At 40.9% G+C, this 19106-nt stretch overlaps 1 protein-coding gene across 7 annotated transcripts in view; it reads left to right on the forward strand.

The window, feature by feature from the left end:
- Positions 1–19106, forward strand: part of CLASP1 (cytoplasmic linker associated protein 1) — a 224198-nt gene that overhangs the window by 30811 nt on the left and 174281 nt on the right. For 4 of the 7 annotated variants that reach the window (XM_058195491.1, XM_058195464.1, XM_058195501.1 and 1 more), the window contains one exon: positions 16310–16510. In XM_058195491.1, the coding sequence (XP_058051474.1) occupies positions 16316–16510 (195 nt within the window). In that variant the 5' untranslated portion in view covers positions 16310–16315. Of the gene's footprint in view, positions 1–9556; positions 9686–16019; positions 16511–19106 lie in introns of those variants that run through there. The other 3 variants (XM_058195472.1, XM_058195454.1, XM_058195482.1) reach the window with 2 other exon arrangements.

Here is a 19106-nt window from a genome sequence, read left to right on the forward strand (position 1 = left end):
GCGTCTTCATTTTTTAATCGAGCATCAATCATGTGGCTCAAACAGCTTCAGGGCCGTTTACCATCAACAGATGTGAGAGCTCATCAAGACCTTAACTAGGTTATCGCGGCCTTAGAATTTTCTGCCGATTCAACACTGAACGCAGCCTGATTTTCTGCCAAATCTATTGGTTCTATGGTCACATCCCGCCGGCTCTTATGGCTGCGCCACTGGCGAGCAGACACTAGAAATAAGTGGCGCCTGGCTTCCTCCGCCTACTCAGGCTCACAGCTATTCGGAGCCGCCCTTGACCCCATCTTAGTGGAAACTAAGGACAAGAGAAAGGTATTACCGTCTCTATCTCGGAGGGATGAACTTCGGCAACAACCTGTTGTGACCCAGGTTCCTGGACCCGGACTCCTGGACTCGGATGATTCAGAAAGTGAGGGAGAAGACCTGGCCAGCCCTGCTTCTCTTGAGCCCTTTCCCTCCCTGGCACCCACTCAAAGGGAGGAGGAGGGGCCGGCACAGCCTGATTCCATGGAGCCTCCTTCTGATTTGGCAACGCCCCAAGAACAGTTTTGGAGCGATGCAAGATTACGTAGACGTGATCGCCGTGCGCAGCAGCGGAAGAGTTGGGACAAAGCCAAGTCATAATTGTCATGCAGTGACATCTGCAGAGACTATAAATAGGAGGCGGGACTTCCTGGTTTTTTGTCTTGGACAAAGTAATGAGTTGGCGCGAGCTAATGAATTGGCGCGAGCTAACTGTTTCAATGGAGGGAAGAATATATTCGTGAGTAATTCTGGCCTTATCTATAATTTCCTCGTTATCTCCAGAAACTTGGCAGGCCCGTGGGTAGACGTGGCCAGGACATGTATCTATGTAAATAAAAGGAAAAAAGGAAGGCCTCTGACGGACTCTTTGCTGGGAGTATTGGGGGAAGGGAAACAGAACACAACCCTATTTTCGTCCCTCGACTTCCTCTTCGTCCTTTTGCAACCAGGAATTTGGTGGAACTGGATTTTGACGTCAAAGAATTCCATCTTCCAGAGGGAATTTTCAACGGGGCGACCAGGTTAGAACAGGTTCCAAATTCAACGCCCGCAGAACCTTCCGAGGGGGGGCGGGGTAGGCTATACAATTGTTTCAAGTAACCCTCTCGTTGACCTTCCCATTGGCGGTCGTCTAGCTTATTTTTCCTCCCAATGGGATTCTACCACAACTGACCGCTGTGTCCGAGAGACCGTCAGGCACGGCCTTGCCTTAGAGTTTCTCTCCACCCCACCGACAGTTTTCGTACGATGCCCTGTTTCCAACCGTAGTTCCAGCTCTTCCCTGGTAGAGTCAGCTGTACGTCATCTCCTGGCCATCAGGGCAATTCAACCGGTCCCGGTCTGTCAACAGAAACAGGGTTTCTATTCAAGGCTTTTTATCATAAGTAAACCGTCAGGGGGTTGGAGGGCTATTCTAGATCTCAAGGCCCTTAACAAATACATAGCCTATCACCGTTTTAAGATCCGTTCCATCCTGGAGTGCATCAGGCCGGGGGATTATATGGCTTCCATAGATTTGACGGAGGCTTATCTTCATATCCCCATTAGACGAGACCATCGTAGGTTCCTCCAATTTTACTTTAAGGGCTCTCACTATCAATACAGGGCCTTGCCCTTCGGGCTGTCTTCGGCCCCCAGGGTTTTCACAAAAATCATGGCAGTAGTAATGGCTCATATCCGTGGGATCCCCATCAGGCTTCAAGCCTACTTGGATGATATCCTAATTCTTTCGTCCTCTTATACTGGGGCAATCAGGGATCTCTCCACAACCATAGAGATTCTACAATCCCACGGATTCTCGATTAACTGGGAGAAGAGCCATCTCACCCCCTCTACCACCATTGTCCATCTAGGGGCTCAGATTGATTCGCAGAGGTCGATGGTTTTCCTGTCGGCTAACTGCCAGTGTAGTCTGTCAGAGCTGGCTTACAAGGCTAGGGTGTTAAGATCGGTTCCCTTAGATCAACTCTCACAGCTGTTAGGGAAGATGGTTTCTTCCTATGATATTGTACCATGGTCTCGCCTCCACAGTCGGCCTCTCCAGCGGTTCCTCCTACCATTCCAGAGGAACCGCTCCAGTTCGTCCAGACGAAGGGTGAATATTCCGAAAGAGGTGACCAACTCTTTAGCATGGTGGAATCCGGAAATGGTGGCCAGAGGTTCTGTCTTCACGGAACCAGTAAGGGTAGTTATCACCACTGACGCAAGCTTGTCGGGATGGGGAGCGCATCTGGACCTACATCTGGCCTAGGGCAAATGGACCCAACCGAGGCCCGACAAGGCATCAACTTGCTAGAATTGCGGGCTATTCGTCTGGCCCTTCTGGCCTTCGAGAACCTCATTCGGGACAGGAATGTCCTTGTCCTCACAGACAATGTGACGGCGAAGGCGCACGTAAACAGGTGGGGTGGCACCCATTCTCGCACACTAATGAGGGAGACTCTCAGTCTAGGTCACTGGGCCGAGTCCCATCTACAGTCAGTAAAAGCGGAGCATATCGCAGGGACGGACAATCGTACAGCTGACTCTCTCAGTCGACAGACTATCGACCCGTCGGAGTGGTCGTTGTCCCCTCAGAATTTTCACGAGCTCTCAGCCCGTTTCGGGCTCCCTCTGGTGGACCTCTTCTCATCAGGGACAAACAATCAGGTTCCACGATTCTTCTCAAGGTTCCCATCACGAGGAGCGGAGTCAGTGGATGCCCTCCGCAGCAGGTGGCCCCCGGGCCTGCTATATGCGTTCCCTCCTATCCCTCTGATTCCCAGAGTGATAAGGAAGCTCATCGCGGAGAAGGCTGAGATAATATTGGTGGCCCCCTTCTGGCCCAGGAGACCCTGGTTTGCGGATCTGATGACGCTTTCCATACAAGAACCGTGGAGGATCCCGGACAACCAGGTGTCCCTCCGCCAAGGACCAGTAATACACCCGGACCCACAATGGCTCCGGTTAGCCGTGTGGAGATTGAGCGGAGTATATTAGCTACAGCACAAGTTCCCGACCCAGTCATCGACACCATGTTGGCGTCTCGCCGGGACTCTACCAAAAGAATTTACGAATCCACTTGGCGGACATTTGACACTTGGTGTTCATCCCAGGGGCTAGTGGCTTCTTCAGCATCGGTCTTAAACATTTTGTCTTTCCTACAGCGAGGACTGAAGTCTGGACTGGCGACTAACACGCTGAAGAGACAAGTAGCGGCGCTCTCTTCAGTGTTGAGATGTGGTTCAACAGTGTCGCTTTCGAGATATCCGCTCATTCAACAATTCCTTCACGGAGCTACTAATGTCAACCCGCCGGTGGTTCACCACTTCCCATCTTGGCGATTGAACGTGGTTCTAAATGCTCTGACGAAGGCTCCGTTCGAACCTCTTAGAGAATCGTCGCTCCGATTTTTGTTGCTGAAAGTTTCGTTTCTGGTAGCCATAACCTCGGCCCGCAGGGTATCAGAATTGTCGGCCTTATCAGTATTACCGATAGAGTGGTGCTGCGTATGGAGCCTAGTTTTCTTCCGAAGGTTAACAGTCGTTTCCGTAGAACACAAGACATTGTACTGCCTAATTTCTGTCCAAATCCCAAACACCACTTAGAGCGAGTGTGGCACACTCTGGATGTACGGAGAGCATTGAAAATATACATTGACAGAACATCGGCCTTCCGCAAAACCGAGGCACTCTTCGTATCCTTTCAACCGCTATCCATGGGCCAGAAGGTCACCAAGATGGTTCTAGCGAGGTGGATCAGAGCCACCATAGCGGCGGCATATGAGAGCCAGTCTCTCCTGGTATCGAGCAATATTACAGCACATTCTACCAGAAGCACAGCCTCTTCAGCCATGTGGGGCAGTCAGGCATCAATTGATGAGATTTGTAGAGCAGCGACTTGGTCCAACCCTACTTCGTTCATTCGACACTATCGGGTGGACACCTATGCGTCAGCGGATGCAGCATTCGGAAGACGTGTGTTGCAGACAGTTCATACTCCTCAACAATGATGGGTCACCATCATCCCTCCCAGAAGGACATCGAGCTTTGGTATGTCCCAGACCTGACGGCCGTTTCCCCCGACATGGAGAAGAGAACGTTGTCCTACCTGAACGTCCCTTCTTGGAGAGGGGGAAACAGCCGTCAGTCCCACCCAAGGCGATGGTCAAACCGGGGTACCGGGGAGGGAGGACACTAATTCTCTCTCATTTCAGTTAGACACGTCAGTCTGCAGTCGGATCCTCGCCGAAAAAGCTGGAAGGGGCTGAGAGGAGGCGGGGACTACAAACAAAAAATCTGCAGACTCGGTCCAATCAGCAACGAGGAGAAACAACCCAGTCCTGACGGCTGTTTCCCCCTCTCCAAGAAGGGGCGTTCAGGTAATACAATGTTCCCTTTTAATGGCTGCTCTGTCAGGAGCTACTTTTTAGAATTTTTCTGGACTGTGTGTTCCTTTACTGTTTGATGGTTCTTCCTAAAAAGCAGAAGCTATCTACCACTTCAGTAGCAGTAGCTCTTAGAGTTAAATACCACTTCACAGTGCTTTACAGCCCTCTTTAAGCGGTTTACACAGTCATCATATTGCCCCCAACAATCTGGGTCTTCATTTTACCCACTTCGGAAGAATGGGAGGCTGAATCAACTATGAGCTGGTTAGGATCAAATTCCTAGCAGTGAGCTGAATTAGCCTGCAATACTGCATTCTAACCCCTGCGCCATCACGGCTCATAGCATCTTCATTGTCAAATTCCATGGTTGCTTGTCTACTTGTCATTTATGTGGTCTTCTTTATATTTAATTTTAATCCCGTGTTCACTGTCTTCCTTGGCTTTTAGATCTTCCAAATCCTTTGCATTGTCACTATAGTGCAGGTTAGTAATGTTTCTTCTTCCTCCAATCTTAAAACCCTGCTTATTTTCTAATTTTCTTTTGCAGTCTTCAGGAATCCTTGTCTTGTTGTTCAGGATAGTTCCTAATACATTCCCTCCTGTTTTCCAGGAAGTCATCCTGTGAGTAGAATCCCATTCACAGGATAGATTCATATGCAAGTACTTTACAAAACAAAAGTTTGGCTCTAGGGCAGTGATGGCTAACCTTTTTGTCACTGTGTGCCAAAAGCATGGGCATGTGCCTGTACCCATAATGCATGTGTGAGCAACCTCCCATGCTCCCCATGCATGTGTGAGCAACCTCCCATGCTCCCCCATGCATGCACGCTTTCCCCTCTCCGTGGCCCATTTTGGGCCTAGCAGGCCTCCCTGCAGCCTTCTGGGACCAAAAATGGGCCGCAGCTAGGCCCAAAACGGGCCACGGGGAACGGCATGCCCACTCTGTGGCCCCTTTTTGGTCCCAGGAGGCTGCAGGGAAGCCTGCTAGGCCCAAAATGGGCCACGGAGGGCGCTGCCCCCCAGGCCACCATGCATGTGACTTGAAAATCAGCTGGCCAGTGGGAGGTGCATTCACATGCGCAGTTGCAGGTGAGTTGGGCGACAGCTTGCGTGCCCGCAAAGAGGGTTCTGTGTGCCACCTGTGGCACACGTGCCATAGGTTCGCCATCACGGCTCTAGGGTTTGCAATCTGATTTACAACTCGGATGCAAAAAAAAGTTAGGGGGGGGGAAAAGTCTGAATTTGCCAAACAAGGGCAAAGGTAAACAGAAAAAAAATATCAAAGGCATTGTTAAATGTTGCTGAAGAAATAAAAGAGAGAAAGACATTGATTGACTTCATTCTTGTTTTGAAAGAAAAATAGGAAAAGCAGCCAGAGCCCCTAAAGTAAACCAATTCCTCCAAAACAATTCCCATAGCAGAAGAGCTGCCTGTTACTGTGCTGTATTCTGTTGCTACCTGCTTTTCCATCATTTTAATAAAAACATTTATTTTAAAATAACGACGAATGTTCAGCCAACTGTAAGATTCCAGCTGAAGTCTCAAGACATCGGACAAGAAATTGCATAGCAGTGACAAAAAAGAAAAGAAAGTCCCACAGTTTTTAATTTATGAGTTTAAAGGACATTGCAAATGTAATCAAAAATATCAAAGGGTCTTGTCTCTTGCTTACTTTTGTTTTATTTGGTCCTACCCTAGGATAATTTCATTTGGCTGCCCCTGTACATTTTTTGCTCTCTTCCAAAAAGGGTTATCTTCCTTTTCATAAAAGAAGAGGATTGTAGGAATGATGGCCTGGAAAAAACGGGAGGTCTTATAAGTGAGCCGCAGCTCATGGCAGCTTAAGGCTGATTCTTTGTTTGTTTATTTATTTATTTATTTATCAAATTTTTATACCGCCCTTCTCCCGAAGGACTCAGGGCGGTGTACAGCCAGAGATAAAACACAGAATATGTACAATTAAAACCAAATTAAAAAATAGCAAATTACAAAAAAAGGCTGATAATCAAAATTTAAATTTAAATTTTTTTAAAAAATATTAATAAAACCCCAATTTAAAATCAAACTATTATGCCAGTCCCACTTGAATAAATAAGTATGTTTTGCCCTGCAGATGAAGGGGGCTCTCCTCCTACATCCTCCCATAAGGGAAAGAAGAGACAGATTTGCCCGAAATCTCCTTTGATTTGATAAAGGTCACTTAAGACTACACTTCTAATGTTTTGGATGGCATGATGCCTTTAGGCCTTGCTCTGCTTGTTTATGTATCAAGGTTTTTTTATATTTTTATCTCTGCTCCATTCACACACTTTACTGCTGAACTTGACCCATTTTCCTTCAAGCGTGCCCTACTTTTTTTTTTTGCAGAACCAGAGGCATGTCATATTATCATTATTATTATTAGATCTGCCCTCTTTTTATCAAATGAAAAGAGACTTGCTGGACTTGAGTACTTTAAGGGTAAAGAGACTGTTCTCTGCAGGCAGGCAGGAATTTCCCTCTATTCCAAGGAATGGTTGCGAGGTTGAAGGACTATGGAGCATGGCCGGAGGACAGAAAGAGATTGTGTATCTGTCAGACTTAATAAAGTAGAGTGCACACATGAGGGAAATTCATTTTGTTATTAGGGGGCAGGGAAGAGTGAGGCTGCAGCTGCTGGTAAAGTGATACAGAAGAACTGGCCCTGTTGTCATGAGGAGAACCTGCAGTGTGTATTTTCCTTCCGCCCATGGGAAGTTCTGCTTGCAAGTAGTGCTTCGGGGCTTGGATTGTAGGAAAAGGACAAAGTAAACTCAGATTAATTCTCTATGTATGTATTTCATGTGGTTAAGGTGCTGGATGGGTGCGGAGAGGCCTACATTCAGGGCCAGTCTCAATCATGGATCATCTATCTCATGGTGTTGTAACGGGAAAAAGGAAGTGCTAGCTATGCAGCCTTGCACTGCTGAATGAAAGGCATTCATAATGATGATGATGATGTGATGGTGATGAGATTGCAGACAGTAAAGTTAGCTATCCAGCCTTTAGCCAACCTAAGTCCTGCTTAGTCTGAATAGACTCATTTATATGAACTCAAATAATTCTAAATGAAATAGAAGCAAAATTCTGAATTGTTTCAGTGCCCAGTGAAACATGAATACTGCTTACTAGTATTGGTAAGAAATATTTGTTGAGCCATACATAACCTTGGGCCTAGATGTGTATCACCCATCCCTGATAGTTTACCCGGTGCCACTTATCTTGCTGAAAATTCAGGTTGTGTAATCAAATATATTCTTAAAGTCACTATTTAACATGGTAAGGTGAGGGAGTTTTTCTTTATTTACCTACTCATTCCAAAATTGCTCTTAACAAGCAGCCAAAACAAGCATATCCAAACCTGTTTGATGTAGGAGTCTGGTAATACCGGATGCCTGAAAGGGCAAGGCTGCTTTAGATCATTTTAAGGAAATATTTCTTTCAAGGTTCTCAATTGGGGTCCCTATTCCTGCTTGAGCACATCGTTTTCTACTGGTGTACCATGTACTGGTCTACCACTACCGTGTGGTAGTGGTAGAAACCAAGAATTCAGTTTTTATAAGCAATCCTTTTTTGTGAATCGCAACTACTCTAAGCAATTTGTTATCCTACCTCTTGCACGGTTGTATTTTTGTCTTCCCTTAGCTGGTGAAACAGGTTAAGAGATTAAGAATGCATGTTTTGTCAACTCAGGTTTCTGCAAATGTACATACCAATCATTGCAATGTAAATTTCCTCCAATTAGCATGTGGATTGCACCTACAGTTGCACTTATTAATAACCTGGGTAATAGAGCAAAGTGCCCCTGCATTTATTTGGTGTTACCTCAGAGAAGTCATTAAATTAGCAGTCATAACAAGGGGAGTCTGCATACTGACAGTTGAATCCAACTTTTTTTCTATTTGAATTACGATAATCCATAGTAATTTCATGGCTTCAGTTGCATTAGAAATAAGAGTGTGTCAACTTAGGAGCCTGATTGCCTTCAGAAAGAAATCCTGTGGATGCCAGGTATCTGAGATTAGAGAACTTTGCCAGTAGGTATCATGATACCTGATATTTGCAATTTATATAGGTAGTCCTCAACTTACAATCATTCATTTGGTGACCAGTAGGAATGACTTATGACCAATTTTCACACTTAACAACTGTTGCAGCATTCCCCATGGACACATGATCAAAATTCGGATGCTTGGCAACTGGCATGTATTTATGGCATATATGATCCCAAGGTCATATCATCACCATTTATAACCTTCCCAGTGGCTTCCGTCAAGCAAAGTCAGTGGGGAAGCCAGATTTGCTTAATGATCACATGAATGGATTATCACTTAATGAATGCAGTGATTTGCTTATTGAAATGGGAAAAACAGAATTAAGTACTTTATTTAGCAATGAAATTTTTGGGCTCAATCGTAAGTTGAGAACTAACCTGTACTATGGATTTATTCAAGGTGGTTAGCTCCCAGATAAGTTTGAAATCAGTGAGGGTTACTTTTGACTGGGCATGTGTAAAATTGAGCAGTTGAAATATTCCAACACCGACATGATTAATCCAGCTTTTATATTAGCACATTTGTATTAAATAGAATAGAATAGAATAGAATTTTATTGGCCAAGTGTGATTGGACACACAAGGAATTTGTCTTGGTGCATATGCTCTCAGTGTACATAAAAGAAAAGATACGTTCATCAAGGTACAACATTTACAACACAATTGATGATCAATATATCAATATAAATCATAAGGATTGCCAGCAACAAGTTATAGTCATACAGTCATAAGTGGAAAGAGATTGGTGATGGGAACTATGAAACGATTAATAGTAGTGCAGATTCAGTAAATAGTCTGACAGTGTTGAGGGAATTATTTGTTTAGCAGAGTGATGGCCTTCGGGGAAAAACTGTTCTTGTGTCTAGTTGTTCTGGTGTGCAGTGCTCTATAGCGTCGTTTTGAGGGTAGGAGTTGAAACAGTTTATGTCCAGGATGCGAGGGATCTGCAAATATTTTCACGGCCCTCTTCTTGATTCGTGCAGTATACAGGTCCTCAATGGAAGGCAAGTTGGTAGCAATTATTTTTTCTGCAGTTCTAATTATCCTCTGAAGTCTGTGTTTTTCTTGTTGGGTTGCAGAACCGAACCAGACAGTTATAGAGGTGCAAATGACAGACTCAATAATTCCTCTGTAGAATTGGATCAGCAGCTCCTTGGGCAGTTTGAGCTTACTGAGTTGGCGCAGAAAGAACATTCTTTGTTTTAAAGGTACTGTATATATGTATATGGTAGATTCAGCAGCTTTTTCAGAAGGAGAACACCATGACAAAAATTTGTCTAATGTATTGGGTACAAAAATAATTGAGATATTTATTATTTATTATTCATATTTGTATACCGCCCTATCTCCCGAAGGACTCATATTGAGATTACAGAATTCGCACTCCAACGGCTCACAAGATTTCAGTGTTCTCTTTCTGAAAGTTTGTTTCTCGTGTAATTTTATGTTTGAATGCTGAAGTCATGCAAGATTTTGAGATACCATAAGGTTTTAACTATACGTACACATGCACAATTTGGTAAATGCAGATTCTCCTTTCAGATTTTCTGAAGTTTTGAAGTATCTTCCTTACTGATTATTGTCAAAGCTTCATGTGGTTGATGCTGATTTATAAAGAGAGGCTGAGTAAATGAATGACATGGAAATTTATTTCATAAGCACAGTATTGTCATGCAATGGGCCCCTGATATTAATTGCCCCTTTAATATAGTCATTTCAATCCAATAATCAAAGGTAGCTTCATTAAACAATATAGGTTGCTTTGGGCCATTCACTGTAGAATTCTCACAAACTTTGGTTCCCATTGGAGAGAGAGGGGGGGAGAGAGAGGGGGGAGGGGGAGGTAGGGAGAGAGAGAGAGAATTGGGTAAACGAGATTCATGGAAGCGAGCTAAGGTGGAAGCTATTGCTCACTAAACAGAATATTTTATTTATTTATTTATTTATTTGAATTTATATCCCGCCCTTCTCCGAAGACTCAGGGCGGCTTACACTATGTCAATTAATAGTCTTCATTCTATTTGTATATTTATTTATACAAATATATTTAGAATATTCATGGTCATTTCAAGTTCACACGCGCGCACACACACACACACACACACACACACACACTCTCAACAAACAAACATGTAATAGCCTGGAGAAATGTTCTGTGGACAGGTAGATCAAATGAGTAACTTCTGAGGCTTCTGGCGGTGACTTCAGAGGTTTCCGGCGTTGACATCATGCTATTGTGAGGCGAACAAGTGGGGCTCCGCTCGTTTTCATCCAATTTTCTGTGTTTTAAGGCCCCCATGGGCAAGTCTGATCCTGGAGGGATTGACGAAGTAGAGGGGTATCCTTGGAGCCTGAACGGAGTATGGTGTGAGTTCCTGTTTGGCAAGAGGAACTCTCCGATTAGACACGGCCTGACATGGTGGATCCGGAGGTGTGACGACCCAATGGTTTGAGTAGGAAACAAAGAGTGAGAAGCAGCTTGAAGGATCGGCAAGAAGAGAAATAAAAGAGATAGAAAGGAAAAACTCTCAATGATTGTGAAACAACGTGATATACTAGCAGTGAAGTGAGTCTCCACGAAGGTGAAATAGCAGTGATCTGGGGATGGGAGCAGAGTGGAGACTACGAGCTGTCAAATATTGGAAAGGAAGTAATCTGTGCGAGGTGTGAGTGAATGAATGGATTTGGGCTTTATTTCTCCCCCCCTCTTTCCGAAAGAACAACTGACTTTTGAGAACAGTATCTGAAAAGAGAAAATATTGTGTGTGCTAGAAAAGAAACTTTGCCAGAGAGAGTGGTGGTGACTGTGCATTTTTGAACCAAGAAGACATCTTGGAAGGGAAAAAAACTTTCATATACGAGAAAAAAGAAACAAATCAAAAGACTTTATGAATCCTGACATGGTGGACTTATAATACCCATTGTTCCCATCACCAATCTCTTTTCACTTATGACTGTATGACTGTAACTTGTTGCTGGCAATCCTTATGATTTATATTGATATACTGACCATCAATTGTGTTGTAAATGTTGTACCTTGATGAACGTATCTTTTCTTTTATGTACACTGAGAGCATATGCACCAAGACAAATTCCTTGTGTGTCCAATCACACTTGGCCAATAAAATTCTATTCTATTCTATTCTATTTAGAAGGACTCTCAAAAAGACTCAATGGAGGAAAAGGATTAAATAATAATAAAACAATAGTCCTTGAGGAACGAACAGACACTTGTTATAGATAAACCTGCAAGAATTACTGGTGAACCAACGTGATATATTTATTCACATAATTATATCTATCTATTTATTTATATTTGTACATCTATATTCATTTATATACCCTATAGACAATAGATATCTCTGCATTTAATCATAAGTACAGTATTGTAAGTTAAAGAATAGAAATATAATATTATATATATATGTGTGTGTGTGTGTGCATGTGTGTGTGTATAATATACTAAAACATATATATAGAAATATATTTAAGGTAGCTTTATTTGATCTTAAAGAAGGAATTTATTCAATAATTATTAATAAATCAATTAAGTAATTGTATTAATTTAATTAATTTGAATGTGAAGTTAAAGCAAGTAATATAGAGGAAAAGTAGAGGTTGTCGGTTGATTGGTGAAATATTGAATGCCAATGATATTGAGAAAATATAATTAGATAGGTTGCTAAAAACCTATCTATTGCCTTATAGGAAGTGACTACTGGGGAGTATTTTACCATAACTGTGGAAAAGAATTTCAAGAAATTAAGGAATTAAGAAAGGATAGAGATTAAAAGCAAGGGAGAGAAGAAGAGGGGTGGATATATGGTATTGTGGAAAAATTTCTTTTAAAATATCAAAATGACAACCACAGTTACAAAAATATAACCTCAATAATAGCTTCCCCCTCAGGATCACGTTCAGTGGAAACTATGTTGGGAGGTGAGAAATCTGGTTCTACTGTGAATTTACAGAGTATGCAATCAACTTTGATGGCAATACAGGAGACAATGATGAAAATGCCGGAGTTAATGCCCAAAAACCATGAAGACATCTAGAATGATATGGGAGAAGTGAAAGGCAAGATTCACGAATTAGATGATAAAAATCGGTATAATGCAGGAAATGATAACAGAAAATGAACAAAAGATAAAAACAATTTAGAAACTATATAGAAACTAAAACGGAAAAAATGGAAAAAAAATTAGGTAAAACAGAAAACAAAATGGTGGCAGCAAATAAAGAGTTAGAAGAATCCATAATAAATTTAGAGATGGAAAAATCAATGTTTTATCTTCGATTTTAAAATATTGTGGAAAGCAAAGAACTATTCCTAAATTGATGGTTGAACTTCTAGCGGAGCCTCTGCAAAAAAGTAAACAAGAAGTCGGAAATGAAATAGATGAAACATTCAGGATACACACGAACTACACGCGCAGACACAAATTCCCGAGAGTGGTACATGTCAAGTTCATGAGAAAAAAAATTAACTATTATTTATTCTCTTGCTGGAAGTTTCATTGATTCAGGTTAGGGATAATCAGGAAATAAAAGGGTTAAAAATTAAAAAAAGAAGAGTATAAAACACAGGCTTTCGCAGACGATATGGCTTTCATAATAGAGAGTCCCCTTGAAACGGGAGAATTATTAATACAGGAAATAGAGAAATTTGGTAAGGTTGCTGGTTTAAAAATAAATAAAAACAAAACGAAGATAACTAAAAATCTTACACAAGGCCAAAATAAGAAATTAGGATATTGGGAATTCAGGTAGTGAAAAAAGTAAAGTATCTTGGTATTTGGATAACAGCAAAAATTTCCTCTATAAAAGAAGATAATTATTTAAAACTACCGAAACAAATTCAAAAGGATTTAGAAAATTGGGAGAAGCTACAAATATCTTTGACTGGAAGAGTTGAGACCATAAAAATGAGCATTCTACCAAAAATTATATACTTATTCCAAACAGTACCCATAAAAGTAGGTAAAAAATTCTTTGAAGAATTGAACAAAATGACTCTAAAATTTATTTGGCTGGGGGGAAAAACCTAGAATTAAATTAAAACTCCTACAAGATTCTAGAATTAAAGGAGGCTTTGGCCTTCCGGATTGGGAACTCTATTCAGGCGGCAGCAGTAACATGGCTCCAAGAGTGGATAAATTTAAGAAATAGAAGAATATTAACGATAGAGGGACATGATCTGCAGTGGGACTGGCACACCTTCATTTGGGATGGAAAGAACAAAGCTCACAAATATTTCCAGAGGCACCAGGTGAGAGATGCGCTATTAGAGATTTGGATGAAAATTAAAAGAAATTTCTATACAAAAATCCCCAGATGGATATCAACAATGGAAGCAATGGTCTACCCTAATTTAATTGATTAAAAAAAAATAGTAACCTATAAAGAGCTTCTAGGTGGGCAAGGGAAACTTAAATCTAATCCGGAATTAACAACACAGGGAATTAAAATAGATTGGTGGCCTTACCTACAGATCCAAACAAGATATAAAAAGGATCCAGAACAATATGGATTTCAAAATGAGCAACAAGAAGTGGATAAAATATTAACAGGGACTGATGAAAAAATGATCTCCAAAACATATAATTGCCTCCTCAAATTTAAAATGGAGGAGGAAACTCTGAAAGAAACAATGATAATTTGGGCGAAAATTTTTGGGTATAATACAGAATTAGAGTATTGGGAAAAATTATGGGATGAAAATTATAAGATGATGTTGGCCACATACAAGGAAAATGTTTACAAAATATTTTATAGATGGCATTTACCCACCGCAAGATTGGCCAAGAATGTTCCCTAATAACCCACCAAATTGCTGGAAATGTTACCACCAACAAGGGACATACTACCACATGTGGTGGAGATCTCCCAAAGCCAGAGATTATTGGTCAAAAATTAAAAAGTGATTGGAGTAAATTACTGAACTAAAAATCAACATGAAACCAGAGTTATTTTTTTGGGGTATTATAAAAGGAAAGATGAATAAAGAAATTCAATACCTCATACTTCATATAATCACTGAAGCCAGAATATCATTTGCCCAAAATTGGAAACAACAATACTCTCCATCAAACACAATTATAAAAAAGGTGCTAGAATGTGCAGAACTGAACAAATTAACGATAGAATTAAGCAACAGAGAGGAAACCGTATACTATGAGACATGGGATAGATGGTATAATTGGCTGGAAAAGAAGTCTAAAATTAATGTATAGTGAATGTTAAGAAAAGATAATATAACGAAAAAATATATATTTAGCATGTAGTAGATATGTAGATTGTATATATTAGATAAACAAATACTTAAGAAATAAGAATGTATATAAACACAATAAGCCGAAGGATAAACTGAACTTAACAAAAAAAAATTAGGATAACGGAAAACTGTAAAAATGTAATTGGGATTTTAAAAGTGAAAAACGTTGAATAAAAAAATAAAATAAAAAACAACAACAAATGAGTAACTTTTGAATCTACTTGGGTGTTACTATGTCTGGCAGAAACCAAGCACTGTATTTTACAATTAGAACTTTATATCAAGTTGAGCAAGGAGATATTTGACAATGCTATAGGGTAAGGCTGTTTGCTTTCTCCTCAACACCTCCTTAGTTCACATGTTTTTGGGTACAAGTATGGCAAGCCTTGAGAAAGCCATGCCTTCTCTCTCTCTCTCCCAGAAGCTCACATTGCTCCCAGAAGCACGAAGCTGAAGCCTGAAGATGACAAATGAGACTTCGTCGAAACGTCACCAAGACACTTCCAATTTTACGCGGGAGAAAACCCGAATAACCAAAGGACCTACATACAAACAGCCGCGAAAACCTCAGAAAACATATACACACACACACACAAACCCACCCCTATAGATGCTATCTGGGAGTGTTGTGAATGATGTAACATTCATGCCAGTGTATTGCTTGCCCCGAAGCAGGATTCAGAATAGCATTCTGACATTCCTGATTATGGAACATCTCCCACAGTATCAGTTAAGCCATATTCTAAATATGATGTTTTAGTATTTAGAAACATTCATTCAGTATTGATTTCCCTTAAGACTATCCTAAATTTTGCTGTTCCGTATCTTGATTGTGCATCCCCCCCTCCCCCCCCCGCGGTCCTTGATGTAGTACCTGGTTTGGATGCATAGATCCTGTAACAAAATGTCTTCTCTATTTAAATATGATTTCTGATAGTCGATATTGAATTCATGTTTTTGTACTGAAAAAAAATGGGGTGATGTGTGTCCGTGTCCATTTTCTGAATATTTGACATCTTATTACATTAAAGCTTCATGTTTTAATTTTAAGACAGACTTCAGTACTACATAAGATACAAAAACACAAATTTTTAGTCCTCATTTTCAGAATCTTAATTGGTTGTCATAACAGTGCATTGAAAAAGAACTGCAAGGGAAATTCGTTCTTTCTAAATGGAAATGTCAGCTATCTAATTTGGGATTTTGTGCTATGTAGATTTCTGCTTAATATTCGCCACTAACTTTTGCCTCTTTAAAATTTCTTTCAGGATGGACTGCTGATTTGGAAAGCACCACAAACCTGGTCCTATAGCCTGGCTGGTCTGCTTTCTGCTTTATTTATCTATTACTAGTTTTTTGAATTGAACTTTTAATAACCTGCCAGCTGCTCTTTAGACACACATGGTGCATTGTTGTCATTCCCAGAATCACATCTTTGAAATCCAGGACCTTGGTAACCTTCTTCAAACAAAGCGTCGACCTCAAGGATAATATCTACAGGAGGACTTTTCAAACCTGCCGCCCTCTAGTTTCACTTTTGTCTCCGCCTTCTTTCTAGAACATTATGGAACCCACAATGGAGTCCTGCTTGATGCAGGTCCTGCAGAAAGATGTTGGGAAACGACTTCAGGTTGGCCAAGAACTGATAGATTATTTCTCAGATAAACAGAAATCTGCTGACCTTGAACATGATCAGACCATGCTGGACAAAATGGTTGATGGCCTTGCTACCTCGTGGGTAAATTCCAGCAATTATAAGGTAAGCTTGATTTGCAGAGACAGGAGTGTGAAAGGGGAGACCTTGTGTATTTGCACAGATTCTTCAGTCAGTTTTGGAACAATGGGTTCACATTGCAAATCCCTGGAGGCCCAGCACATTTCTTACTGATCCACCATAAGCCTTCATTTGTGGTATTTCCTCCCCGTCCCCTTTGTTCTTATGAACTCTCACACCAACTTGTAGGCATAGGCATTGTCCAATGAAAATAAAAAAGGAACCATGTAATTGAATTTGACAAGTTATTGGTTATCTTTGCTGGGTGCTTGTGATGGTGATTCAAGCTGAACAGATAAAATATAGCCTGTGGTATCTACCTGTTCAGGACTGGGGACTCAGGTTCAACTTCTTACAAAGACATGAAGGCTAATTGGCTGACTTTAATCAATATTGTCACAGGATTGTTGTGGTAGGAACAGATGGTGACAGGAGGATGTTTCATGCTGGCGCCTAGAAGAAATTTGGTTATAAATCTAATGAATTAAGTAGAAGATCAAACTAGTACTTGCCTTTTTTTTTTTTGCCAAGAAACCATCTGTATAAAAGAAGTATGTATTTAAGATTATAATGTTATATTTTAAAAGACATTGGGCTGCTCTTCAAAAGTTGATCTTGTGTTGTCACCTCCTATGATATTTTTTTAAGTGATTATGCTGTATGTTTTCCTTCCTTTATTGGTTGTTACAAATAATACTCTTAATATGGTAATGCTGGGCAATCAATTAAGTCCTATTGCTGGTTACAGGAGGAGAAACTGTAGTAGCATTTCCTAGTCGCATACAATAAGTTTGATAAATATATTTCCACAGGAAAGGTTATAAGGTTTTGGGGATGGTTCTGGAAAGTCAATGTTACCAGTCAGATAATGACTGACATCAAGGATTCATAATTTTTAGAGAACTACAGGTATGTTTCTCGTACCTGTTATAAAAAATTTCTGGAGAATGTCAATATCTGTTTCATATGGAGCCTGCTTTATTTCCTTGAAATAACGGAGTACTAGCCCACCACTTAAATGGATTTCATTATACAATTTATTCCTATTCTTGTTGCATTCTAAGTGATATAAAAACAAAGCATCAAGACTTACTTGTTCTGTGAGGTGAATGCCAATAGAGGGGCAATTTGGGGTCAGAATTTGAACAGTTGATTAGGGTCTAGAACAGTGGTTCCCAACATGGGGCCCACATCCCACAAGGGGGCAATTTGATTTTTAATGGGGGCAATTTGGAACCTTGTTTAAACCAAGTTAATGGACTTTTTGGCTTTGTCCGTGTGAGTAGTAGTTCACTTTTTGAATAATAATTATATGTCACCGGCGGGGTGTGTGTATGAAGCAATCAGGATTTAGAGATGCTTAGGTGGAGCATGGCCAAAAAAGGGTTAGGAACCACTGGTCAAGAAACTAAGTCTTACCATGGAGAGAGATGGAAGGAACCAGTGTTGGGCTGCTGCCGATTCGGATTGGTTTGGGCGAACTGTAGTTGTGACCAGCGGCTGGGCCTGCCCACCCGCCCTGGTGCTATCATGGCCTATATAATTGTGGGGTTTTATGCCGTGCACATGCGCGGAAGGTGCATGCTCACACTTTTGGTTCTGGGTGAACTGGTTTTTACAGTATATGACGCCCACCTCTGGAAGGAACTGAGTATATTTAGTGTTGAGAAAAGTCAATGGCGCGGGAATATGAAAGCGTTCTTCAAAGATTGAAATGTTTTCCTATAAAAGATCAAGTCTGGTTCTCTTTTGTTGCAGAGTGATGGAGTTAAGATATAGGAAGGGAGATGGTAATGAGGGTTAGGAAAACATCTTCACAGTGAGAGTACTTTGACAGAAGAGCTGGTTACCCAAGGTGTTGGTGGACCTCCATGCATTGTGCATGTCCAAGTAGAAATTAAACAGCCATGTGTCTTTAGCTTTAGTTTGGATTTGGGTGCTGACAATGAGGTTGAACTGAGTGATCATGTCCTGTCTAGTTCTATGATCCTGAAGCCAGCTTTTGTAACAGAATGATCAGATCAGTAGCCTCTTTATTCACAGAAAAAAAATGACAATAAAGATTATCTTTATAGCAGTATGAAATGAATAGTTTCTTCTCAAATGAAAATTTTGGCCAGACACCTGGAACAAGCCATATTAAATAATTCTGTCTGGCAGTAAGAATTGGGCTGTGGCTGTTTTGAAACTTAAACCTGATATTTGTCATGCTCATAATATTTTACAGTTGTTCTGTTAGCATCGTTAAATTGTCATAAAAGCCATTGAGTCAGACTCATATTTTATCTAGTCTTGTATTTCTTCTTGGGAGTGGGAACAACAACAACAGTTTTAGGTAGCTATGCCCATCCTGACTGATCTTACTTTTTTAAAAAAAAGGATGTTGAAACTCCATGAAGGACTTTTCTACATTTTAACCACACCTACTGCTGCTGATCATCTTTTAGCGTTAATTCAGAGTCTAAATGCCAGCTTTGAATTTTATGTACATCATATACAATGCCAAATGAAACAGCTTCTGTTGTTACACATTTGTGATGAGTTTGGTGTATCTGCCTCACAATTCCAGACTACAAATGTC

This window comes from Ahaetulla prasina, chromosome 1 (assembly GCF_028640845.1).
Source record: "Ahaetulla prasina isolate Xishuangbanna chromosome 1, ASM2864084v1, whole genome shotgun sequence".
NCBI lineage: Eukaryota > Metazoa > Chordata > Lepidosauria > Squamata > Colubridae > Ahaetulla > Ahaetulla prasina.